Source organism: Lycium ferocissimum, chromosome 1 (assembly GCF_029784015.1).
Source record: "Lycium ferocissimum isolate CSIRO_LF1 chromosome 1, AGI_CSIRO_Lferr_CH_V1, whole genome shotgun sequence".
NCBI lineage: Eukaryota > Viridiplantae > Streptophyta > Magnoliopsida > Solanales > Solanaceae > Lycium > Lycium ferocissimum.
The window spans coordinates 22,507,666-22,529,714 of NC_081342.1; the positions used below are offsets into that span (position 1 = coordinate 22,507,666).

Genomic DNA, 22,049 nt, shown 5'->3' on the forward strand with positions numbered 1-22,049 from the left:
AGTAAAATGTTTTTTATAAATAGCATATACTCTCTGTGTCCCAATTTATATGATACACTTTCCTTTTTAGGATGTCCAAAAAGAATATACATTTATATATTTAGAAATAATTTAACTCAAAACTTCTCCTTTTACCCTTAATGAAATGATTTAGAATCACACAATTATCTATGCTTGTTTTAGACAACAAGATCCAAAATTCTTCCTTTCTTTCTTAAACTCCGCACCTAGTCAAATTATATCACATAAACTGTGACAATGAGAGTAACATAATGTGAAAAAATCAATTTCAAAGAAACCTTGATCGTTATAGTAAAATAGTGTTATAGTCTAACAGAGAATGATTGTTATAGTATGATTGTGCTCCATTCGTCTGAAATATCTATCGCGTTTCTCTTTTATAAGGCCTTCAAAAAAATATTATTTAAAAGGTTTTTTGCCCCCTCATTCTTGTCACTAAAGTTTTACTCTATTGATATGTTTGTACTCCTCAAGAAGAATTACAACTCGATACAATGAGAAAAAAAAAAATGTTAGAACTCGTAGAGTACAACTATTTTTTTTTAAATTCACAATAGATAATTTCAAAGGGAGAGAGTTGTACAAAACACAAATACTACTCCCTCTATCGCAAAAAAATTGTCCTTCCTTTCTTTTTAGTCTGTAAAAGATTGTCTCCTTTCTATACTTAGAAACAATTTAACTTTATAAGATAATTTACAGCTACACAAATATCTAAGGCTTGTTTTGGATCACACATTTCAAAAGTCTTCCTTTATTTCTTAAACTTTGTGCCAAGTCAAAAGAGGACAATCTTTTTGGGACGGAGGGAGTGTTAGCTAAGGTAGTAAAAGAGAAGGGGCAATAGTGGAATTGCATGAATAAATGAAGTATTGAGGAAGTATTATTATCAAATAATAAGAGCATAATATAACAACGTTATTGGTGGAAGTGTCATGACACAAAGTCTCGCCCTCCCAAGGTAGGCCGGTCCCCCGTCTCTGCTTGCTGCCTGCCGCCTCTCCCTGCCTCTCAGGTCCGGCCACATTTTCATCAAATCATCATCCTTCCTCGCAGAAACCATAATTAATTCAAACTGAAATCACTTTCTTCACCCACATTCTTTCTCACAGAAAAATAACAGGTGGCTCTGTTTTGTTGTGTCATTCACATTAACCTCATTGTTATCCAAACCTATACCTTCGTTTTCTTGGGGGAGAAAAAAAGAAGTTCTTTTGGGTTCTTGTGACACCGCGGAAAACAAGAATCTTGGGTTGTTTCTGGTTTGTTACATTAATCTTTGTCAAGTTTTGTTGTCATATTGGTTTTTTCATGTGTTTTGATTGATGATGGGAGGGATATAAGCTGCTTCCGAACCCATGATCTTGAAAAAACTGTTTTTATATTCATAAAGAAAAGAAGGGAAAAAAAAAAAAAGAAAAAAAAATTGATGGGCCTCTGTTCTTGATTCTGATTTGTTTAATACACCATTAATGTATAAGAAAATCTTTTTAACTTCCTAGGTTGTCCATCGTCAATGGCATAGCTGTTTCTCATTGTCTTATTCCTGGCAACTCTGGGCTTTAACATAACTTTTTATTTTTATTTTTATAATGGTGGTATTCGAGGCAGCTTTTGTGCACCTCCACTAATTTGATAGGTATCTCTGTCACCGAGGCTTGGATAGATGAGAAGAAATCACCTTGTATTCTAGAGCCTAAACATGATTATCATGCTCTCAGTGTCATATTCAAGACTTCTTCCATCTCTCTGTGACCCAAGAAGTTTATGTTATGATTTTTTTTTTCTCTTTTTTTATGAGGGGTTTTACAAAAACAGGGAATATTCTACCTACATGTCTCTGACATAATAGCATACTGTTTCTGAATAATTTTTGTTATACTAAGTTACAACTTTGATGCTTCTTCATTTAGTGTGTGGTGAAGTAAGTAAACTTTGGCATTTAATTTGTAGATATTGTCGTTGAACTTGTAGGTTACCACGAACGGACAGGCTGATAGAGTGTAAGGGTGATTGACAAACCTCGAAAGTGAGCCATCATTGTGGCTGGCAAAAAGGAGTGCCTAGGTTCAAGTTCTTCTGGTTGTCTTGATAACAAGCAAGAGGTGCTGACTGCCAAAGGGGACCCAGATTTTAGATTTACAGGTTCAACCTTTAAGTTCTTACTCTTGACTTCTTTGAACTTTTGAAATGAGTTCAGAAGTTAATAGTATTTCTTGAAATTGTACTAATTTTTCACATATATTTATGTTCTGTATTGAAATTACTGGTCCGGTTGAATCCAGTTTGAACAAGGCTGGATCCCCCATCTGCTGATTGCTGATTGCACTGATGACATGCTCCATCCGTTTCAATTTGTTCGTTTTAGTTTGACTCAGCATGTAGTTTAAGAAAATAAAGAAGATTTTTGGATCTTGTGTTCTTGAACTAAAGATGGGTGTAATGTACCGAAATTCCATTAGAATGTTGTTGTCTTAAACATGGAGGTAGGATGTTGGGCATAAGAGTTACTAAATATAGAACTGTGACATTCTCTTTGAAACAGACTAAAAAGATAAGTAAACAAATTGAAACTGAGGGAGTATTTGTTAAACTTAATTATGACTAGTTTTGTCTTATTATGAGAAATACCATAGTTATCAAAGTTGTCACTCACATCTTACCTGTTCTTGCCGAAATAACAGATTACAAGTAACATACCATAGTTAGCAAGGTTGTCACTCACATCTTACCTGTTCTTGCCGAAATAACAGATTACAAGTAACATTTCGAGGGAAAGATGGCTAGCAGTGAAGATATTCTTCTGTCAGCTGTGCTCAATCTTCTATCTGCATTTGCATTTCTTGTGGCCTTTGCTATTCTACGACTCCAGCCAATCAACGACAGAGTGTACTTCTCAAAATGGTATCTGAAGGGTATACGAGCAAGCCCAAGAAGTTCCGGTGCATTTATGAAAAAATTTGTCAACTTGGACTGCAGAACATACATAAGGTTCTTGAATTGGATGCCTGCAGCTCTAAGAATGCCAGAACCAGAGCTTATTGATCATGCTGGTCTTGATTCTGCAGTGTATATACGTATATACCTTCTTGGGTAAGTTCACAACATTTACAATATTCCTTTCCATTTCACTAAAAGGCTACAATTTTTACTGGTAACGAAATGCTTTCCTTCAATGTCAGTAGGAACTTTTAAAGGATAAGTGGCAAAAAGTTGATTTTATTATTGCGGTTTTTATGTATCAGAGCTAACTCCAGTATTATCAATGCAGCTTGAAAATCTTTGTTCCTATTGCACTACTTTCTTTTGGGATTTTAATGCCTGTCAATTGGACTGGGAAATCATTAGAGCGCATTGAGGATCTAACATTCAGCACTATTGATAAACTTTCGATATCCAATGTCCCACCTGGATCACAGAGGTGAGGATTGACTTTTTCCCATTCTGTCTTGGTATCTCAAGTTGACATTGTTGTAAAAAAGCTACTTGCTTCTATTCAACCATTTTTTAAATTGAGTTTCTTGTGTAAAATATTTGTCATTAATAATTAATTTGGTAAACAAATTGCACTTCACAAGTCATGATAAAATTATATTATCAAGGTTTCAAAAAGATATTCACACACATCTGTATGTTTTGCAAAAATGTTAATGAAACATATATTCGTGGTCAGATTTTATGGCACCACATTGATATACTTTCTTGTTTCTTCACTTCTTTTACATAGTAAAATAGTAATGTATAAAATAACACCTCGTTTGGTACTCTTGTCAGGCTTAGCTGCTGCAGTTTCCTTTGTTTAGTGGTTTTTATAAGGATCACACTTACTAACTAAAGCCTTTTTTAAAAAAAAATTCAGGTTTTGGGCGCACCTGGTAATGGCTTACATAGTCACATTTTGGACCTGCTATGTACTGTACAAAGAATATCATATAATAACAACCATGAGGCTGCAGTTTCTTGCATCTGAAAATCGTCGGCCTGATCAGTTCACTGTAGGTGCATGAAATAATTCATTGAAATGTTGAATGTTTTGTAGTTAACTGTTTTTGGTTAGTTTACCTGTGCTGTTCCTCTTACAGGTCCTTGTGAGAAATGTCCCTCCAGATCCAGATGAATCAGTGAGCGAGCATGTCGAACATTTCTTTTGCGTGAATCATCCAGATCATTATCTAACACACCAGGTCTCTATGCATTTGAATGTCAATAATGATGTATTTCAGACATTGATATCATGTCTCTTCCCTTCTTAGATGACATAATTATGATATGTCCTGTCTAGCCTAGTAATGCTGAGATGTATAGGGATTTAGCCATTTCTCATTCTTACATGTCCTGGCATTTTGCAGTTACTGCAATTGATCAAGCTTATACTTTTGCAACTTGTAGGTTGTTTACAATGCAAATAATTTAGCTAAATTGGTGGAAAAGAGGAAGAACTATCAAAATTGGCTTACGTACTACCAAACCAAGTATGAGAGAAACCCTAAAATTAAGCCAAAAACGAAGGTACTTTTTTTCCTTTACCTTGGTACCTTTCTAAAGACAAAAGCATTGTTTTAATTTCGTTTCCTGTTTGTTTTCTTGTTAAATTTATTGAGTTAATCATACATAACGAATCTCATGTTCAGTCATGTATAGACAGGGTTTTGGGGCCTTTGGGGAAAAACTGTGGATGCCATCGAGTATTATACCGATGAAATTGAGAAGTTGAGTAAAGAAGTAAGTGTCTCTGACTGTGGTATCTTATTTCTCTTGCTTCTTTATGAATTCATCTGAATAATTACTTTTTTTTTTGCTTGGAGTATCGGCTGTTCTTCTATCTACATGCACCACTATTAAAGTTTTTCATGGGTCCCAATGTATTCATTCTATGTTACTGGTGTAAGTAATTTCTGTTTATAAATCACGCTTCTTTCTTTCCCATCAAGTGAGCTACATGTTGGAAAACCAAATTGATTTTGAACAATGGAGGTTTGTTAAGAAATAAGCAATAAGCATTGTATTAATGGCATACTTGATCGAATCTGGAGAGATAAATGTGTCGTAGAGGACTATTTAACAGGACGTACATACAAACCTTCAGCAGAGCCTAAGATTTAATTAAAGTACATGCTCATACATAAAACGTCACCTTTCAGATTTTTCCATATTTTAAGCACCATCTTGAAAAAATCACGCGTCTCAACTAGCTCTTTAAAACTTAGAACAAAGAAGATGCATGTATTTGGGCAGTGCATAGTTATATTAATATAGTACATTGGGAAATTTAATATACATTCAGGTAATCCAAAATAAAACGTGTGACCGAGCCTTTCATGAATTAGGCCAAATGTTTTATTCTCGCTAATATTTGGTCAAAAATGATGATTCTTGGATTTAGAGTCAAGAAAAACATAACATAACCTGTAGTAGTATTGGTAATTTCATTGGCTGAACATAATTTTGTATGCTAGCTAGCACAAGGTGATTTTAGACCAATTTATGTTTGATTATGTTGATATAAAACATAGGGTTCCTGTCTTTGCTTTACCAGTAGATAAACTTTCTCTAAGAACTTGCTAAGCATTTGCGGTTTCAATTTAAAATAAATTATATCATTAATGTCTCTGCTGAATAAGATGGTTTTCCATTTTCAAGAGATTTTGATCCTTTGACCGCTAAAATTTCACTTTATGGGCAACCAATTTGTAACGCAAGGTAATTTTGCTAATGGAAAAGGCTTGAAGTTCTTAGCAATAAATATTTGGAGTTCCTGTTGCATTATGGTAATCGACTTACTCTTTGATGTAGGAAACTATTGAAAGAGAGAAGGTAATGAGTGATCCCAAGGCAATAGTTCCTGCAGCATTTGTTTCGTTCAAATCTCGTTGGGGAGCGGCTGTCTGTGCTCAAACACAACAATCAAGTAACCCGACCATTTGGTTGACACAATGGGCTCCTGAACCACGTGACGTCTATTGGGATAATCTATCAATACCATTTGTTGAACTCAATGTCCGCAAACTGTTAATGGCTGTTGCTTTCTTCTTTCTTACATTCTTTTTTATGATCCCTATTGCATTCGTTCAATCTTTGGCAAGCATTGATGGTATTGAGAATAAACTTCCCGTCTTGAGGCCATTGATACAAATGTAAGTCATCTTCTTACTTTGTTATTTTTCACTTATGAAAAAAAGTGATCTTATGTTGTTAAGTTAGTAAAATGGGTGCCAGTGTTTATAGAAAATAGAGAGAAAAAAAAGAAAGAAAGCAATTTCTGAAATGCTGTTATATTGATGGATGATTATACCATAAGAATATTTCTACCAATTCCATATAAGTGCTCGGGCTACCAGATACGCTGAACTAGAGGTCTATGTATATACTTTTATACTCTTTACTCGTGTCCCTTCATATCTTTCATCCTTGCAAAATATTTTGCTAGGGAAGGTAAGCAGTTTAGCTTACTTATCTACAAAGAGAAAGAAACCCACAAATTTAGCATCAAACTTCAATATTTGCACTTCATATTACTTGAGGATATTAAAAAATCAATATCTGAGGTTCTTACTTTTGGAATTTCTGTTACAGGGAAGTTGTCAAATCTTTTATCCAAGGTGTTCTTCCTGGGATTATATTGAAGATTTTTCTGGTTCTTCTTCCTATGATTCTAATGGCCATGTCAAAAATAGAAGGCTATACATCACTTTCATCTTTGGACAGAAGATCAGCAACTAAATATCATTTTTTTATCCTTGTCAACGTGTTCTTGGGAAGTATCATTACTGGAGCAGCATTTGAGCAGCTTCAGAGATTTGTGGAAGAGCCTCCATCAGAGTGAGTTCCTACAGCTGATCTAAATGGAAGCCATGAAATGTTGACGCATCTTACCGTTCAACTGCTGGAAAGAAACAACTTTTTTTTTTTTTTTTAAGGAAAGACAAAAGAAGATCATATTCGCATTATCCAGTCACAAACATGTTACCTCCTATGGTTGTTTATTTCTCGGTTCAGCGATAGAATTATCTAAACAATTAACGTCTTGGCTTTAGGATCTCACTATTCGTATGACATGAACTACATTAACTTGATAGCTGATCGCCGCCTGTGACCAATCTATTATAGGGGCATTGAAACTTAGATGGGGGGATATTTTGAATTTTGATTCTTTAGTCGTACTTGTTGAATAATATTTTCCCCTCAAAGTGCAGCAACAGTTTTTCATTATATGATGTTCAACGAAAGCTGTAACTGAAGATACATTACAATGACCGATCTATTATCGGGCTACATTATGTGTGTTGAAGTATGAGGCATCAAGAGTTTGGATTATTTAAGTGACTTTGGGTTATTGTGATAGGAGTCTGAATGTGTTTATACGAATTCCTTAGTGTTACATAACTTCGCTGTAGTTGATACTCTGTAAGCATTTCTTCTTCTGTCTTGAGATCATATACACAGTTTGTTAAACCTTTTCCTTTTCGTTCAGAATTCCAAAAACAGTTGGCGTAGCTATTCCGTTGAAGGCTACTTTCTTCATTACCTACATAATGGTTGATGGTTGGGCTGGAATTGCTGCAGAGATTCTTAGATTGGTTCCTTTAGTTGTGTTTCATCTTAAGAATACGTTTCTGGTAAAGACAGATCAGGATAGAGAGCAGGCAACAGATCCCGGTTCGTTAAATTTCTCTGTATCAGAACCTCGCATACAACTGTACTTCCTACTAGGCCTCGTGTACTCAGTGGTCACACCTATACTCCTGCCTTTCATCATTGTCTTCTTCGCATTCTCTTATATGGTTTTTCGCCATCAGGTTAGTTCACTATTCCTTTTGCAACAGTTAGATATTTTGTTGAGAAGGTGGAAACAAAGGCGATATGTGTGATAAATTCTTAAAGCAATGGAACCTAAAAAAAATTATATTTCGGTATGTGGATTGCCAATGAAGCAGATATAGAATGTGTAGTCTGTATTTTCAGTATGAAATGACATTCATTTGTAATATCTATAGTTGAATCTGTTTGCTTTGTGGTTTTTTACACTTGGTTCCTTCTTTATATTTCTGGTAACAACACTTTCTTCAGTCAAAGAGATGACATCCCTTTCTTTATTTAGCCTCGTCAAATAGTAACAGATTATTTGATTAAATAACTCAGTTAACTAATGCTGGAACTATTTTACTGAATTAGCAGATTTATTTCTAAATAACTTGAACAAATAGCAGATGTAAGAAGTACCAACTAAAAGAATAGCAGGTATACGGAGAGAGAAATGAAAGGATTACTTAAAAAACCTACTACTTTAGACATTTAGGCACAAGAATAAAAAGTACCTCATCACCATATACATATGGCACTTCAATTGTACTCAGTTCTTTAAGTCACTCGTTAGAAATTAGATGATGTTTTTCCGTACTTATCTTGTGCTACTTTGCCTTGCTTCGTTTCACGACAGCTTGAAATTATCAGCTCTTTTATCCATTTCATGCAGCTTGAACTAATTTTAGATGGTGCAGTTTTGTTGGTCTTGAGCTTCAACATTTAATATTTTGCTGTTCCTACTCCCTAGATCCATCAAATGGTCAGATACTGAAATTTGCTCTTTCCTTTAGATCATTAATGTGTACGATCAGAAGTATGAGAGCGGCGCATCATTTTGGCCAGATGTCCATCGTCGTATACTTACAGGTTTGGTGATATCCCAGCTTCTATTGCTGGGTCTGTTGAGCACCAAAAATGTTGCCAGATCAACACCTATACTGATTGCACTTCCAGTTCTGACAATCTGGTTCCATATATTTTGCAAGGGCCGATATGAGTCAGCATTCGTCAAATTCCCCTTGCAGGTTAGTGTCCATTACCTACTGCAACACCTTCTTATATGCAAGGACTCCAAATTTGAAATAAAAAAAGGACTTTTTTAATTTTTGGCCCAGCGGCCAAACTTAATAAGGGGCTCTAGCCAAAATATACAATGCATATACATGATTATGTATATAATATGTATATTATATGTATATTTTTCTCTATATCTTTTCACTTAATAGACATTACATATATTTGGTGGCTATTTTTTTTTTAGAGCGGTCCAAAAAGGTAATTATCCCTAAAAGACACATTCATAGGAAAATCATTATATTCTAGAAAATTTCTGTCTATTATACTGCCACCGTGCTGGTTTGAGTGCTAACTAGGAAGGAATTCAATCTTTACACATACATTATATTCTTCCTCTATCTAGGAATGCTATTTAACTAACCATGTTTGTCAACTTTAGCTAAGATAGTCAAGTGTTTGGTGCAGGATGCAATGGTGAAGGATACACTAGAACGGGCAACAGAACCAACCCTTAATTTAAAAGCATATCTGAAGGATGCCTATGTACACCCAGTTTTTAAAGGTGTGGAGTTAGACAGACCGATAGCACTTGACGATGAGGAGAACAATCCACTTGTTGCTACCAAGAGATCACGTAGGAGTAGTAAGACTCATTCTGAAGAGGGCGTATGAGACACAGGTTGTAGAGTCAGTTTTTGTTACCCGAAGCAGATAGAAAGAAACAATTTAAGGGAAGTGGTATTTCTTTATTCTGTTTCCCACTATAGCTTGTGTTGGGATTTCTGCAGTAGAACATATAACCTAATCAGAATGTACTGCATGCAGAACTCAAAGGCACAGAGATGGTGATGATATTTCAGGCGCCTGTAAATGCTCATTGCTCACTATAGGAGAAAGAATTCTTTAACTTGTTCATAGTATCTGATGTTTGTGCAGAATTCAAAGGCTAAAAAAATGAGTGTTTAACCATAGTGGTACTTCAACATCTAAGCAATCCAAGTATAAAGCGACCGAAAAGGTCTCTTTGTAAGTTCCATCAAGAATTAAATTGGAAAAAAGAGCCCCATGGGCCAACAGGAATGTTGCATTAGGCATGGCATCCTCATCTCTCAAGCACATCATTTAGTGATAAATTGCAAAAATTGAAAAAAACGATTAGCAATGGAGGCCAATTTGAACCATTCAATGACTAACTTTATTGACAAGATTATGTTAAAAACATTTTTTTCATCCCTAACCCCCTGTTTGGATGGTGGTTTCCCGTGGTTCATTAATGTATGGTTTTCTATGAAACTATGTTTGTTTCCGTTATTCTTAAAATTACGTGGTATGGTATTGTAAATTCGTGGTAATCCCATGGTTAAATAACCATGAAAAACCTCAATTTTTGTAGCCACAGATTTGGTGGTTTTTCCGTGGTTACGTATTTCATTTACCCATTATACCCCCACTTATTATTTAAAGTTCCTATTTTATCCTTTACCCTAGTTTTATTAATATATAAATTACTACGTTCAATTTTGCCTCCAACTCCTTTTTAACGTGAGCAATGGTCTGTTCCTCCGTTGGTGAACCTCCATTGGTGAACTCCTCCTGTGGCGAAAATCAATAATGCTATTCTCATTATTGATACTTCTCATTTTAAGTTCTGTTGTCGAATATGAGGTTTAGGATTGAATGTAGGGATATATACAAGGCAATGCTCTAACAGATCATCACATCGATATGAATGGTAGAGTCAAATATGCTAATCATATGGGACTTATTTCAGATAAAATCTATTAGGTATCTAATATCTTATGCTCTGTACATTCATGAAAGTAACCTACTAGATAATAACGATCTAGGAATGAAAAATCAACAAAATTAAGCAGAACTGAAAGTTCCCATCTATTTATGGATGGAACTTAGTGCAGCAGCCAACTTAAGTAATCAAGATGATATAAAAACATCTTAATGATATAAATATTCTCAAGCAACTTTGTGATTTGGTTTTTTTAAACTGAAAGAGTCAAACTAAAAAAGAAGAGATGAACACAATTATTATTCTATCTTTTACTTGGGTTATCCTAGTATTTATTGATATTTTAAATAGTTACATTAGTTAAGGGTATTTTAGTAAACTTAAATGTTATTATACAGTACCATACAGTCAAACCAAACAATAAAAACATTATTAAACCACAATAAATAATACAGTCTATCCAAACATAGTGTTTATTAATACAATACAATACAATACAATACAACACTATACTGTACCATACCATACCGTACATTAATGAACCACGGAAAACCACCATCCAAACAGACGGTAAGAAACATGGTTCTATTTCTGGAACTAAATTTGGCACATGGTTCTGCAACATGACCACAAAAAAAAAAAAAAAAAAAAAATCATAGGCAAAGAAAGGAGACAAGAAACAAAAGAAAGAAGGACTTGGAAGAATTTTGTTTGTTTTTATTCTCATTGAATCGCTTTTGGTTACTGTTTTACTTCAACGTTCTCTGCTTGATGATAAATTTTGTTTCATTGTTACGATTTCCCCCCTGAAAGTATTGTGATTTACTTGGTTAATCGATGAACTTATTCGTGTTGGTTTATTCATAGTTTAGGGTTTAATCAGCTTATTATAATCATAATTTTAAAACTGATCAGATGTCTGCTGTAGCCTAAACTAAAATAATTTAGTCCGAATTGTTATTTCTGCTAACCATTCATGTATCACTGGATACGGAATTATTTTTTTTCAGAAGTAATTTTTGATAAAGTTACAAACACAATACTTGATAAAATAGTGCACTATGCTCTATGCCATTATTTGGTTACTGAAAGCCGATAGTAGTGCGAATTTGGTTATCGTAGATCATCGAGAACCAAAAATATAGCACGAGGACGTTAGATTATTTTTATTTACCCTTGTTGTAATATGTCAAGTAATGTTGAATACTTGAGAAAATGATAAAAAAAAAATGTTCCCTTATGTTGAAGGGTAGGTTCAAAATAGTTCATTAAGTATGCATTGAACAATTTTGATCTTTCAAGTTTTGCAAAGATTTAGCACTTTTAGTCTCCGTCTAATATTTACCAAACTCTATAAATTTTTGTAGTTTCTGCTATTTTAAATTTATTTCTAAAGTCTGTGTTACATCCCGTGTTTTCATACGTTGTAAAGCGTGCCAGTTAAATGACATTAGTAACGGAAACGAGGTTATCCCTCGAGCTTATAGTTGGTTAGAATGATATTACATATACGTCGTAAGGATTAGAAGTTAAATGAATTAAAGAAATAAGTTTTGTCGAGGTTCGACATTTATTTGAATGAAAAAAAGGTCCAAGCTATAATACACCGTACTTTTGGACAAGGAAATTGAACTGTCCAACATGAGAAAATTTACCCGAAAGGATTTAATCATATTCAAACATGCAAATCAAGAGCATAAAAGGACGAAGTCCCGAAATTATTTGAGACTTGAAAGTGGGATAACGGTGATTGGAATAATATTTTATGTGTGGCAAGTGAGGCTATGGACTAGTGATATATCACATGGGTATAATAATGAGTATATGATGTGTCTTTAAGTTTTTAATATCTCAGTGAAGTGAGATCAAAGAATTAATTATGTGGATAATTGATTAAATATTGGGATAAAGTGGGAGAGTAAGGGATTAATTATGGTATTAATTAAGGTTAATGGGTAAATATTGTATGGATATAATCCATGACTAATGGACAAGTGGCAGTAGTTAAAGATAAAAAGGTGGCATTTAAGCCCACATAAGTGGGTTGATGTGTCAACGCACATGATGTCCATATATGACACATGTAAAGGGAGAATATATGTCATAATTTGACTTTATAACTTATCTCTTACTAATTACATTGAGAGAATTCAACAGCATATTGTATAATACCATTATTTTGACACAAAATCTGAAGGGGAAAGACTTCCATGAGAAATGGGTATGTCCAGCAATTGAAATTTCAGCTACAACAGGGTCTTTGCCTATGAGCACGGATTTTGCGCATCGCTTCAATCTCGTTGCTCCGTTTTGGTTACATTGTTGAATTCGAATTTTCTTCAAAGTGAATTAAGGTAGAAGAAGAGGAATTTTTGGCATATAAGGTAAGAATTATCCTCCTATACATGAATTGGAGTCAATTTAGATCATAGCAAAGTTGTTATATGAGAAATACGGAATTAATTGTGGGTAATTGGATAAGTTATTATTGTTGTTATGTGAGCTAATTTGAGGTATGTTTTTGGGTTGTGTTGTGGCTGGAAATCGTTGGAGTAACCTAAGTGTATTGATGTTGCTGTCATGGATATGTATGTTGAAGGAAAGAAAAATTGGAGAAGTGTGTTGGATAATTATATTTGGGCTTGTCGCTCATCGTGAAATGTTTATGACTTGTTGTTACTACATGGTGTCTTGTTATTGATGTATATACTTGATGGATTGTTCTAGTTGTTGTTGATGATATACGGAATTGGGGGAGATGAGAAGAACGGGGGAGCTGCTGCCCATTTTATTTTAGGATAAGTTAAAGTTTCATTATACGATTAAGAGAATCGTTTCTATAATTAACGATAGTATCATTGTTGTTATCATATAGATCGTGGAGCTAATACGAGTTGAGTTCTTGAGCCGTTGAGCTAAGACCAGGTATGTAAAGCTATCCCTTCTTTCTTTTTGGCATGAATTACATAAAATGAGCGGACGATGATCGTACATAATTCCAATGAATTCTAGTTCTCAGTGGTACTTGACATACTAGTTGTCTTTGATTCTCCAGTGTTGGTTCATTCTAATTATTCTATTGAGTCTCAGATGATGATTTAATTTGTATATAGTTGCTCATGATATTCTGCTCGTGCATGCCGTTAATATATCATTCACCGAGTCCCGGGCCGGGTATGTATTCGTGCACAGTTTCATTGCATTGTTCACCGAGACCCTCATGAGGGTCGGGTACGTATATATATTTATATTTCACCGAGTCCCTCGCTGAGGGCCGGGTACGGAATATATATGATTATTTCACCGAGTCCCTCACTGTAGGGCCGGCACGGTATATATTTATATTTCACCGAGTCCCTTACTAAAGTGGCGGTATGGTATATATTTACATTTCTAGTCATTGCCTTTGGGGCTACTTACATGATTATTCTCTCCTTCGGGGCTATTCATATTACGGTTTTTCTTATACATTCATTATGGCTTATATCTCATTCTTTATGATTACTTCGCCTTACATACTCGCACATTGTTCGTACCGACGTCCCTTTACTCGCGCCGTGTTCATGCCACACGGTCCCGGGTTGTTTTGCGAGTAAAAGTATTCAGCTAGGATGGTTGGCTATCAATTGTTTTTCTTCCGGAGCAAAGATTTAGTCATTATAGTTATCATGTGTGTGTGTCACGGGTATGTCGGGGCTCCGTCCCGATTCATATGATTCAAGTGTTTACTCTTAGAGACTTTGCTCTGGTTAGTATGTTGAGATGTCGCGTTGAGTAAAGCGACCATGTAGGCCGATATGTCAGTTTGGCTTATTCGATTTTTGATTAATTGAGTATCGTTCGCAAATTTCTATGGTTTGACTGAAAGTACTTCATTATATTTCCAAAAAAAAATTATATGTCCAGTTTCATTATGTGAATGCCGAGGGTTCGCTCGGCTCTAAGTAAGAGTTCTCATGCCCGATGGGATTGGGGTGTACAAATTTGTACAATTTCTGCTATTTTTTAAAGAAAAATCTTTTAAGTGTTCCATATAAATTTTTGTATTTCATATTTTAAAATTTAATGTGACAGAATGTTTGATGTGAGATATTAGGATTTATTTGGGTACTTATTTTATTGAAACTAGATGAGAGCACGGGCCCAACAATTCACATTTATCGTGTCTTCTACTTATACTACTTACAGTCAATAAAGATGGAGATATTGATTTTCTAAAATGACAACTATTTTTAATCATCTATATTTACTGAGGACAACAACTAAAATGGATCGGATGAGTATGTGTTTTTTCTCTACAACAATTAAAAGTAAGCACGGGAGCATAATATGTTTGTATATTATTCACTTTTTAGAATAGTATGATAATATTAGAAAATATTCTGATAAACAAAAGTGAGAAATTATTTTCCAAAAAAAAACTTGAACTTATATCAGTAACTTTAAATTACCTCAATTCATTTTCCTTAAAATGCATCACTTCTGTGTATTGCAAAAATCACCCGAAAATATAATAGCGACTATGCTACGTATTATTATCGTTTTCCACTGTTATTTGATTTAACTTTTGACGTGTATCATTGTGTTTGTATGTAACTTTACAAATAAAAGGAAGGTTATCCCATTTTCGTATTTGATGTGTCTTAAACTCGTTACTTCTTTATGTATGTTAAAATTTTGTATTAAGAAAAATAATTATCGGTCTCTTAATTTATTCTTTTAATTTTATGTAATACTGGATTCTACAAGCTTCTTTAAAAACTTATCATTTTATTGCGCGGATTGTCCTTCATTTGGGGTGGTCTTTAATTATTGCCCCTCAAATTGTTGGTCTTTAATTTTTGCCCCTTAAAAAGGTGGCCGAAAATATCCCGAGGTTATCCGAGAGAATTTTTAGTTATGCCTTAAGACAAAGCCCGCCGCATAAAGCGAAACTTTTTGCAAAGTCTTGTCTTGCGATTTTTTTTTATTTTTATGACAAGCCGAAATTCAAATCCAAAACCTCGGGATATTTTAAGCAAAGGGTAAAAATTAAAGACTAAGAATATGAGGGACACAAATTAAAGACCACCCCAACAAAGGGCAATCGCGCAAATTGCCCACAACTTATTGAATTGGTAGTTTACTAAAAATCGGTAGTTCAAAATATTTGTTACTCACTTCGTCCACTTTTACCTTATCCTCTATATTAAAAATAAATGTTCACTTTTATTTGTGCAGTTTGAATTAAGAAATAATTTATCATTTGATACTTGTCCTACCCTTATATTATTAAGTACTTCTAATTATTTTCAATTCAGTTTTCAATAATTGAGATGACTCTTAATAATTAGAGGCAGTAAGATAGTTTTATTTATTATTTTTTAAGCGGTGTATCAAGTCAAACATGAACAAATAAACATGGACGGAACGAGTATTTTACATCATTAAAATGAAATTAATCAATTGTATCTCGTTTTACCCTTAATATTAAAGCAATCAATATTGATTAACGCATAAAAGTTATAAATTTGAAGAGTTCAAACAAGTGATTATTGATCGACATTATGATTGTTCAAATATCAATAATATTAGCTTAGCCTCGTTCTTATATAGAGTGCATATTTTTTTTAAAGACAAATAAGGATAAATAAATAAAAAATATTCTTTTATATATGATTTTTTAAGGAATGTGCAAAAGATAAAAAAAAAAATATGACAAGTAATATGAGACAGAGGAAATACCCATGTAAAATAAATGAAACACTAAGGGGTCGTTTGGTAGGAGGATCAGTTATCCCATGTAGATGGGACTGGGTTGGGATAAGCTAGGATTACTAATCCCACCCTTTATGTGGGATTACTAATCCCACCTTATCCCACCTTTTATCCCATCTACATGGGATTGGATGGGATATAAAAAAGTTATACCACCAACCAAACATAGGATTAATTCCAATCCCATTGGATTAATAATCCAGTCCATCCTATCCCTCCTATCAAACGATCCCTAACAGTTTCCACATATGTACTCAACATATATTTTTTATTTAAAAGCAAATACAATATTTAGATTTTATCACTACATTAAAAAGGTAATCGATGAGTTATGATTTATGAAGAACACAAAGCCAACCAGTTCTTTTTATTATTTTTATTTGACACTCAAGACTCAAGAATTGAGGAAACGAAATAGAGGAGTGGGAGTGAGGAATTTTATGTATTAGTTGGAATTTACAGGAAGAGCAGAAAAAAGCAATGCCATTGGTTGGTACAAGTGTCCAATCATAAAAAAGGAGAGCTGCTAGACCGTACACGCCTGCAAAAAGTTATAGCAATCTGACAATTTTACCCTTGGACGAGCATCCTTGCTTTTTAATCCACTCGATATTTGAGGAAAAGGGGCCCATTTGGTGAAGGGCATGGATGTAAAAAAGAAGAAATAAATGGACCATCAGATTCGTAACTTGCTCGCTCACTCACTCTCTCAACTGCACTCTGTTTCTCTGACTCAATCAAATTGGTATGTTTTCTCTACATATTTTCATTTCTGTTTAAACCAGATATCACTTCATTTTGCAATTAATTTTTTATGCTTCAGTACAAAATTCTTAGAGTAAATTAGATGTTAGTGTTTTGTTCACTCCCGTTGTTGCTTAAATAAAACTTCAACTTGATTATCATAGTTCATTATGATTCTTACAATATGTGTAAATTCTTCTTTGCTTCATATAATAGCTTGAATTTGTGATAGACTGATACTATTTGCTTACTTGCAGTTAAACAGTAAAAATTCATTTTCTGAGAATCCCCATTTGGTCCAAAAAAGCTTTTATGAGTATATTTTTTAAGCAATCGGTGTGTTTTGTTATATTAATCGATGGTTGCACATACTGCATTTTAACTTCTTTTTTTTTTTACAAGGTAATTACTGAAAGGGGTAAATAATACGAACAAATAAGTTTAGGGGTCATAGGATCCCTCATAATTTAGGTCTCTAGTTGACACTTTCGTCATAGTTTAGGTGTGTAGTTGACAATTTCGGCATAGTTTAGGGGTGTTTCAAGCTTTTCTAGTTCTTTGTAAATGCATTTTGTGGTTTGATGGAACGTAAAGATATTATATGGTTTGAAGTAATGTAATGAATTCTCTTTTTAATGATATTATGGTTGTGGTATCTTTACCTAGAGCTTCTAACTCAAGTTGCTTAAAATGGTACAATATGTGCTCTATGTGATGCCTTAAATTGGCAAGAAACTTTGCTACAATTTAACTGAGTTGTTGCATAATTGCAGTTAGGAACTGAATTGGACCAAATATGCCCTTAATGTATGCGTGCCCTCCAATTAGTCTTCTAATTAGGTTCTGTGTGAAATAAGGGCATGTTGGTCCAACTAAGGTTGGACCGACCTATTAGCGGAGGGAAAATGTTGTATATTTCGCTTACTTAAAGGGCATTTTTAACCCCTTTCCCTTATAATTATCACATTTTTCCCCTATGCTTTCATATTCTCCAGCAATTCCATTTTGAAAATGTAATTTTGTTGATTTATTTCTAAGAAGAGAAACTACGTTTTTACTATTGTTCTATATTCAAACATATTATTTGTCTAATGATGTAGATTTTGGAATATCGTTATAGTGTTTACATACCTGGATGTTTAACTGATAGTTTATCAAAGTAAAAGCATGTCCAAATATAGTTTTCCATATTTGAACGAAGTTAAACGCACACACTTATATTTTGAAAGACTTTTCTTCAAAGATAGTCATCCAAATACAAACAATTTTTCAAAAAACTTTTCCTAAAAATCTTTTTGAAAGAACATTACAAGATATTTTCCCGAGAATGATCCAAGCACCACGTAAATCACTAATTACAAAAATCTTTCTTGATTCTACTGTTTCTGGGAGCAGTGGGTGCACTTTCATTGATCTGGCAATAATTCTTGTAATTTATTTCCACGTTCAATTCATCTATTACTTCCATTATTGTTGTCCTACTCTTTAGTTGTTCTGCCTGATAAAAAGTTCTCGCGAAGGCAACCACTTCTTCCAACTCCTTTGGGATATATAATGTTTGTTTTCGTGTTTTTGCAGGACTCGATTAAGAATATGTGATCCACCAAGCTCTACATCTGAACTGTCGTAACATTTTGTGCTGCATTTTAAATGGCAACTTCACCATTACAGTTGGCTGTGCATTCACGTTTGTGGAGCTATGGCAGTAGTGAGTCAACCAAGTTGGTTCCTGCACCTCCAGGTAACCGCGGAACAGTAGTATGCAGTTTAAGGAAGCTGGAATGGGAAGAGATGAATTTCTCTGGCATAGGTCAAAAAAATGATCAAGAAGTTTCTAGGAAGACTCATCGACTAAAAGCACTATCAGCATCGGGCAGTTCACTTGTTCCAACTGCAAAAAGGGTTCCCACTTACCTATTCAGGACAGATACTGGTGGTCAAGTGAAAGTCTTGGTGGAAAAGACAAATGGAAAGTACAAAGTGCTTGTAGAAGTTTTGCCATTAGAGCTCTCAGATGCATATGCTGAGCTGGTTATGGTTTGGGGCCTATTTAGATCTGATGCATCTTGCTTTATGCCTCTAGATCAAAACAGACGTGGAGCAGATGGAAAAAGTAGTACTGTTGAAACACCATTTGTGAAAGGACCTTCAGGCAAGGTCACAGTCGAGCTGGATTTTGAAGCAAGTTTAGCCCCCTTCTATATCTCCTTCTATATGAAGTCACAACTAGTTTATGACATCGGAAGCTCAGAAATCAGAAGCCACAGGAACACAAATTTTGTTGTACCAGTTGGTCTCAGTTCAGGGCATCCTGCTCCATTGGGTCTCTCCTTTCAGCCAGATGGATCCATGAATTTTGCTCTCTCCTCACGCAGTGCAAAAAGTGTAGTTTTGTGCTTGTATGATGACATATCAGTTGAAAAGCCTCCTTTAGAGATTGATCTAGATCCTTATATTAATCGATCCGGTGATATTTGGCATGCTGCTTTAGATTGTTCTTTGCCATTCAAGACTTATGGTTATAGATGCAAGGCGGCCACTTCTGGGGAGGGAGAGCTGATTCTTTTGGACCCATATGCTAAGGTTATAAGGAGCGTTATTCCTCCTCAGGGTGGGTCTGAGATACGTCCAAAATATCTTGGAGAACTATGCCAGGAACCTGGCTATGATTGGAGCGGTGAAGTACGCCCTAGCTTACCAATGGAGAAACTAGTAATTTATCGCTTAAATGTGACTCAATTTACAAAGGACAAGTCCAGTAAGCTACCTGATGACCTTGCTGGAACTTTCTCTGGCATTAGCGAAAAATGGCACCATTTCAAAGATCTTGGTGTGAATGCAATGTTACTGGAGCCAATTTTCCCTTTCGAGGAGCAGAAAGGACCCTATTTTCCGTGGCATTTCTTTTCACCTGGAAATATGTATGGACGTTCTGGTGACCCTCTTTCTGTCATTAAATCTATGAAGGATATGGTTAAGAAATTACATGCTAACGGGATAGAGGTTTTTCTTGAAGTTGTTTTCACTCACACTGCAGAGGATGCACCTTTGAAGCATGTTGATAACTCTTCATATTGCATAAAAGGTGGTCAGGATCGGAATATTCAAAATGCATTGAATTGCAATTACCCCATTGTCCAACAAATGGTTTTGGACTCTCTCCGCCACTGGGTAATTGAGTTTCATATTGATGGTTTTGTTTTTGTAAACGCTTCTTCCTTGTTGAGAGGGTTCCATGGAGAGATTCTATCTCGTCCTCCATTAGTTGAAGCTATTGCCTTTGATCCTATACTTTCAAATGTCAAGATGATTGCGGATAGTTGGGATCCAGTAGCCAATGATTCGAAGGAAAATTTATTCCCTCACTGGAGGAGATGGGCAGAGATGAATATGAGATTTTCTGATGACATTCGGGACTTCTTGAGAGGCGAGGGTCCTCTAAGCAATCTAGCAACGCGACTTTGTGGAAGTGGGGATATCTTCTCAGGTGGACGAGGCCCTGCATTCTCGTTTAATTATATTGCCAGAAATTCTGGACTTACTCTTGTTGACTTGGTTAGCTTCGGTAGTAGTGAAGTGGCTTCAGAATTAAGTTGGAACTGTGGAGAAGAAGGCGCTACGACTAATAATATTGTCCTAGAGAGACGACTTAAACAAGTTCGTAATTTTCTGTTCATATTGTTCATTTCTCTGGGTGTACCTGTACTTAACATGGGAGATGAGTGTGGCCAGTCTACAGGAGGTTCCCCTGCATATGATGCTCGAAAGTCTTTGGATTGGAATATTTTAAAAACTGGTTTTGGGATTCAGACTACTCAGTTTATTTCATTCTTGACTAGTTTAAGAATGAGAAGAAGTGATCTTCTTCAAAAGAGAACCTTCTTGAAGGAAGAAAATATCCAGTGGCATGGGAGTGACCGTTCTCCTCCGAAATGGGATGACCCGTCTAGCAAATTCTTGGCTATGACTTTGAAGGCTGATGTTCTAGACAGCCAGACATTAATCTCTGATATCGGAGGTGACCTGTTTGTTGCCTTCAATAGTGCAGGCGATTCAGAGAGTGTTATCCTTCCGCCACCTCCAACAGGTATGGTATGGCATCGTCTCGTTGATACAGCTCTTCCTTTTCCCGGATTTTTTGATGAGAAGGGGACTCCAGTTGAAGATGGATTAGTTGCATATGAAATGAAGTCTCACAGCTGTTTGCTGTTTGAAGCACAGAGACTAGCTGAAACTGCTGGCTTGTTGCTTTTTTAACTTGAGTCTTGTATCATAAGGCCTCTTATTTCCTTCACTATAGATTTTAGCAAGGAGACAAAGCATATTAGACTTTCTTCTAAGAGGCAATAGTTTGTAAAGCTCGTATATATTTAAATAAGAGGATTTTTTTTTTTTAACAGATGAATAAATAAGAGGCGTTTACTGAGAATACTTGTATCTGACATTTTCTTTTGCAGCTGGAAGAACCTCGAGTTCTCGTGTAGCATGTACTAGTAATGCCATTGTATCTTTGTCGCGCAAGTTTATTGGCAGGATTTTATACTGGATTGATGAATAGAGCACCTACTCTGCATAGATTAGGCAGGCATTCCAGCCTGTTTTAGTGGAGGGGAGTGCTATTTGTTTATATCCATTAGTTTGTAAGGGATTTATTGCTGATTGTGATGGAGATCATATGGATGTTCATCTACTTTTATCCTTGGAGCTCAAGTAAAGGACGAAGGCCACTTAAATTTTGAAATGCCTCGTAGAAAGATGAGAGGAGAATTTGGCACATCTGGAGAATCAGTCATCAATGGTCACTCTACAAAGCCAAACTGACTATGATTATCCTTAAACATGCACCTACCTGTTAAAATATAACAGTTGCTTCTTACTGTGTTTCAAACAAAAGATTTGCCAACAAGCATATGGCAGCCATATTATGGCTTCTTTTCATAATAGCATAGGTTTGATCATATCT

General features: G+C 35.1%; 2 protein-coding genes across 6 annotated transcripts in view; both read left to right on the forward strand.

The window, feature by feature from the left end:
- Positions 1–21,515, forward strand: part of LOC132052440 (isoamylase 2, chloroplastic) — a 71,241-nt gene extending 49,726 nt beyond the window's left edge. Inside the window, exons 1-2 of one of the 2 annotated variants that reach the window (XM_059443976.1) lie at positions 17,059–17,087; positions 18,665–21,515. In XM_059443976.1, coding sequence (XP_059299959.1) covers positions 18,737–21,343 — 2,607 coding nt within the window. In that variant the 5' untranslated portion in view covers positions 17,059–17,087; positions 18,665–18,736 and the 3' untranslated portion in view covers positions 21,344–21,515. Of the gene's footprint in view, positions 1–17,058; positions 17,088–18,664 lie in introns of those variants that run through there. The other variant, XM_059443984.1, reaches the window with a different exon arrangement.
- Positions 963–9,940, forward strand: LOC132052415 (CSC1-like protein At4g02900). Of its 4 annotated transcripts, none has more exons than XM_059443938.1 (13): positions 963–1,283; positions 1,975–2,166; positions 2,775–3,114; positions 3,293–3,442; positions 3,881–4,016; positions 4,104–4,205; positions 4,411–4,530; positions 4,663–4,743; positions 5,815–6,155; positions 6,595–6,840; positions 7,493–7,817; positions 8,616–8,849; positions 9,307–9,939. In XM_059443938.1, exons 3-13 carry the CDS (start codon positions 2,801–2,803, stop codon positions 9,511–9,513), a joined length of 2,256 nt encoding a protein of 751 aa, XP_059299921.1. In that variant the 5' UTR covers positions 963–1,283; positions 1,975–2,166; positions 2,775–2,800; the 3' UTR covers positions 9,514–9,939. The 4 variants fall into 4 exon arrangements, with proteins under 4 accessions (XP_059299921.1, XP_059299929.1, XP_059299939.1 ...); XM_059443946.1 differs by having other exon boundaries at positions 1,996–2,166; XM_059443956.1 differs by having other exon boundaries at positions 2,014–2,166.
- Positions 21,516–22,049: the final 534 nt, after the last annotated feature.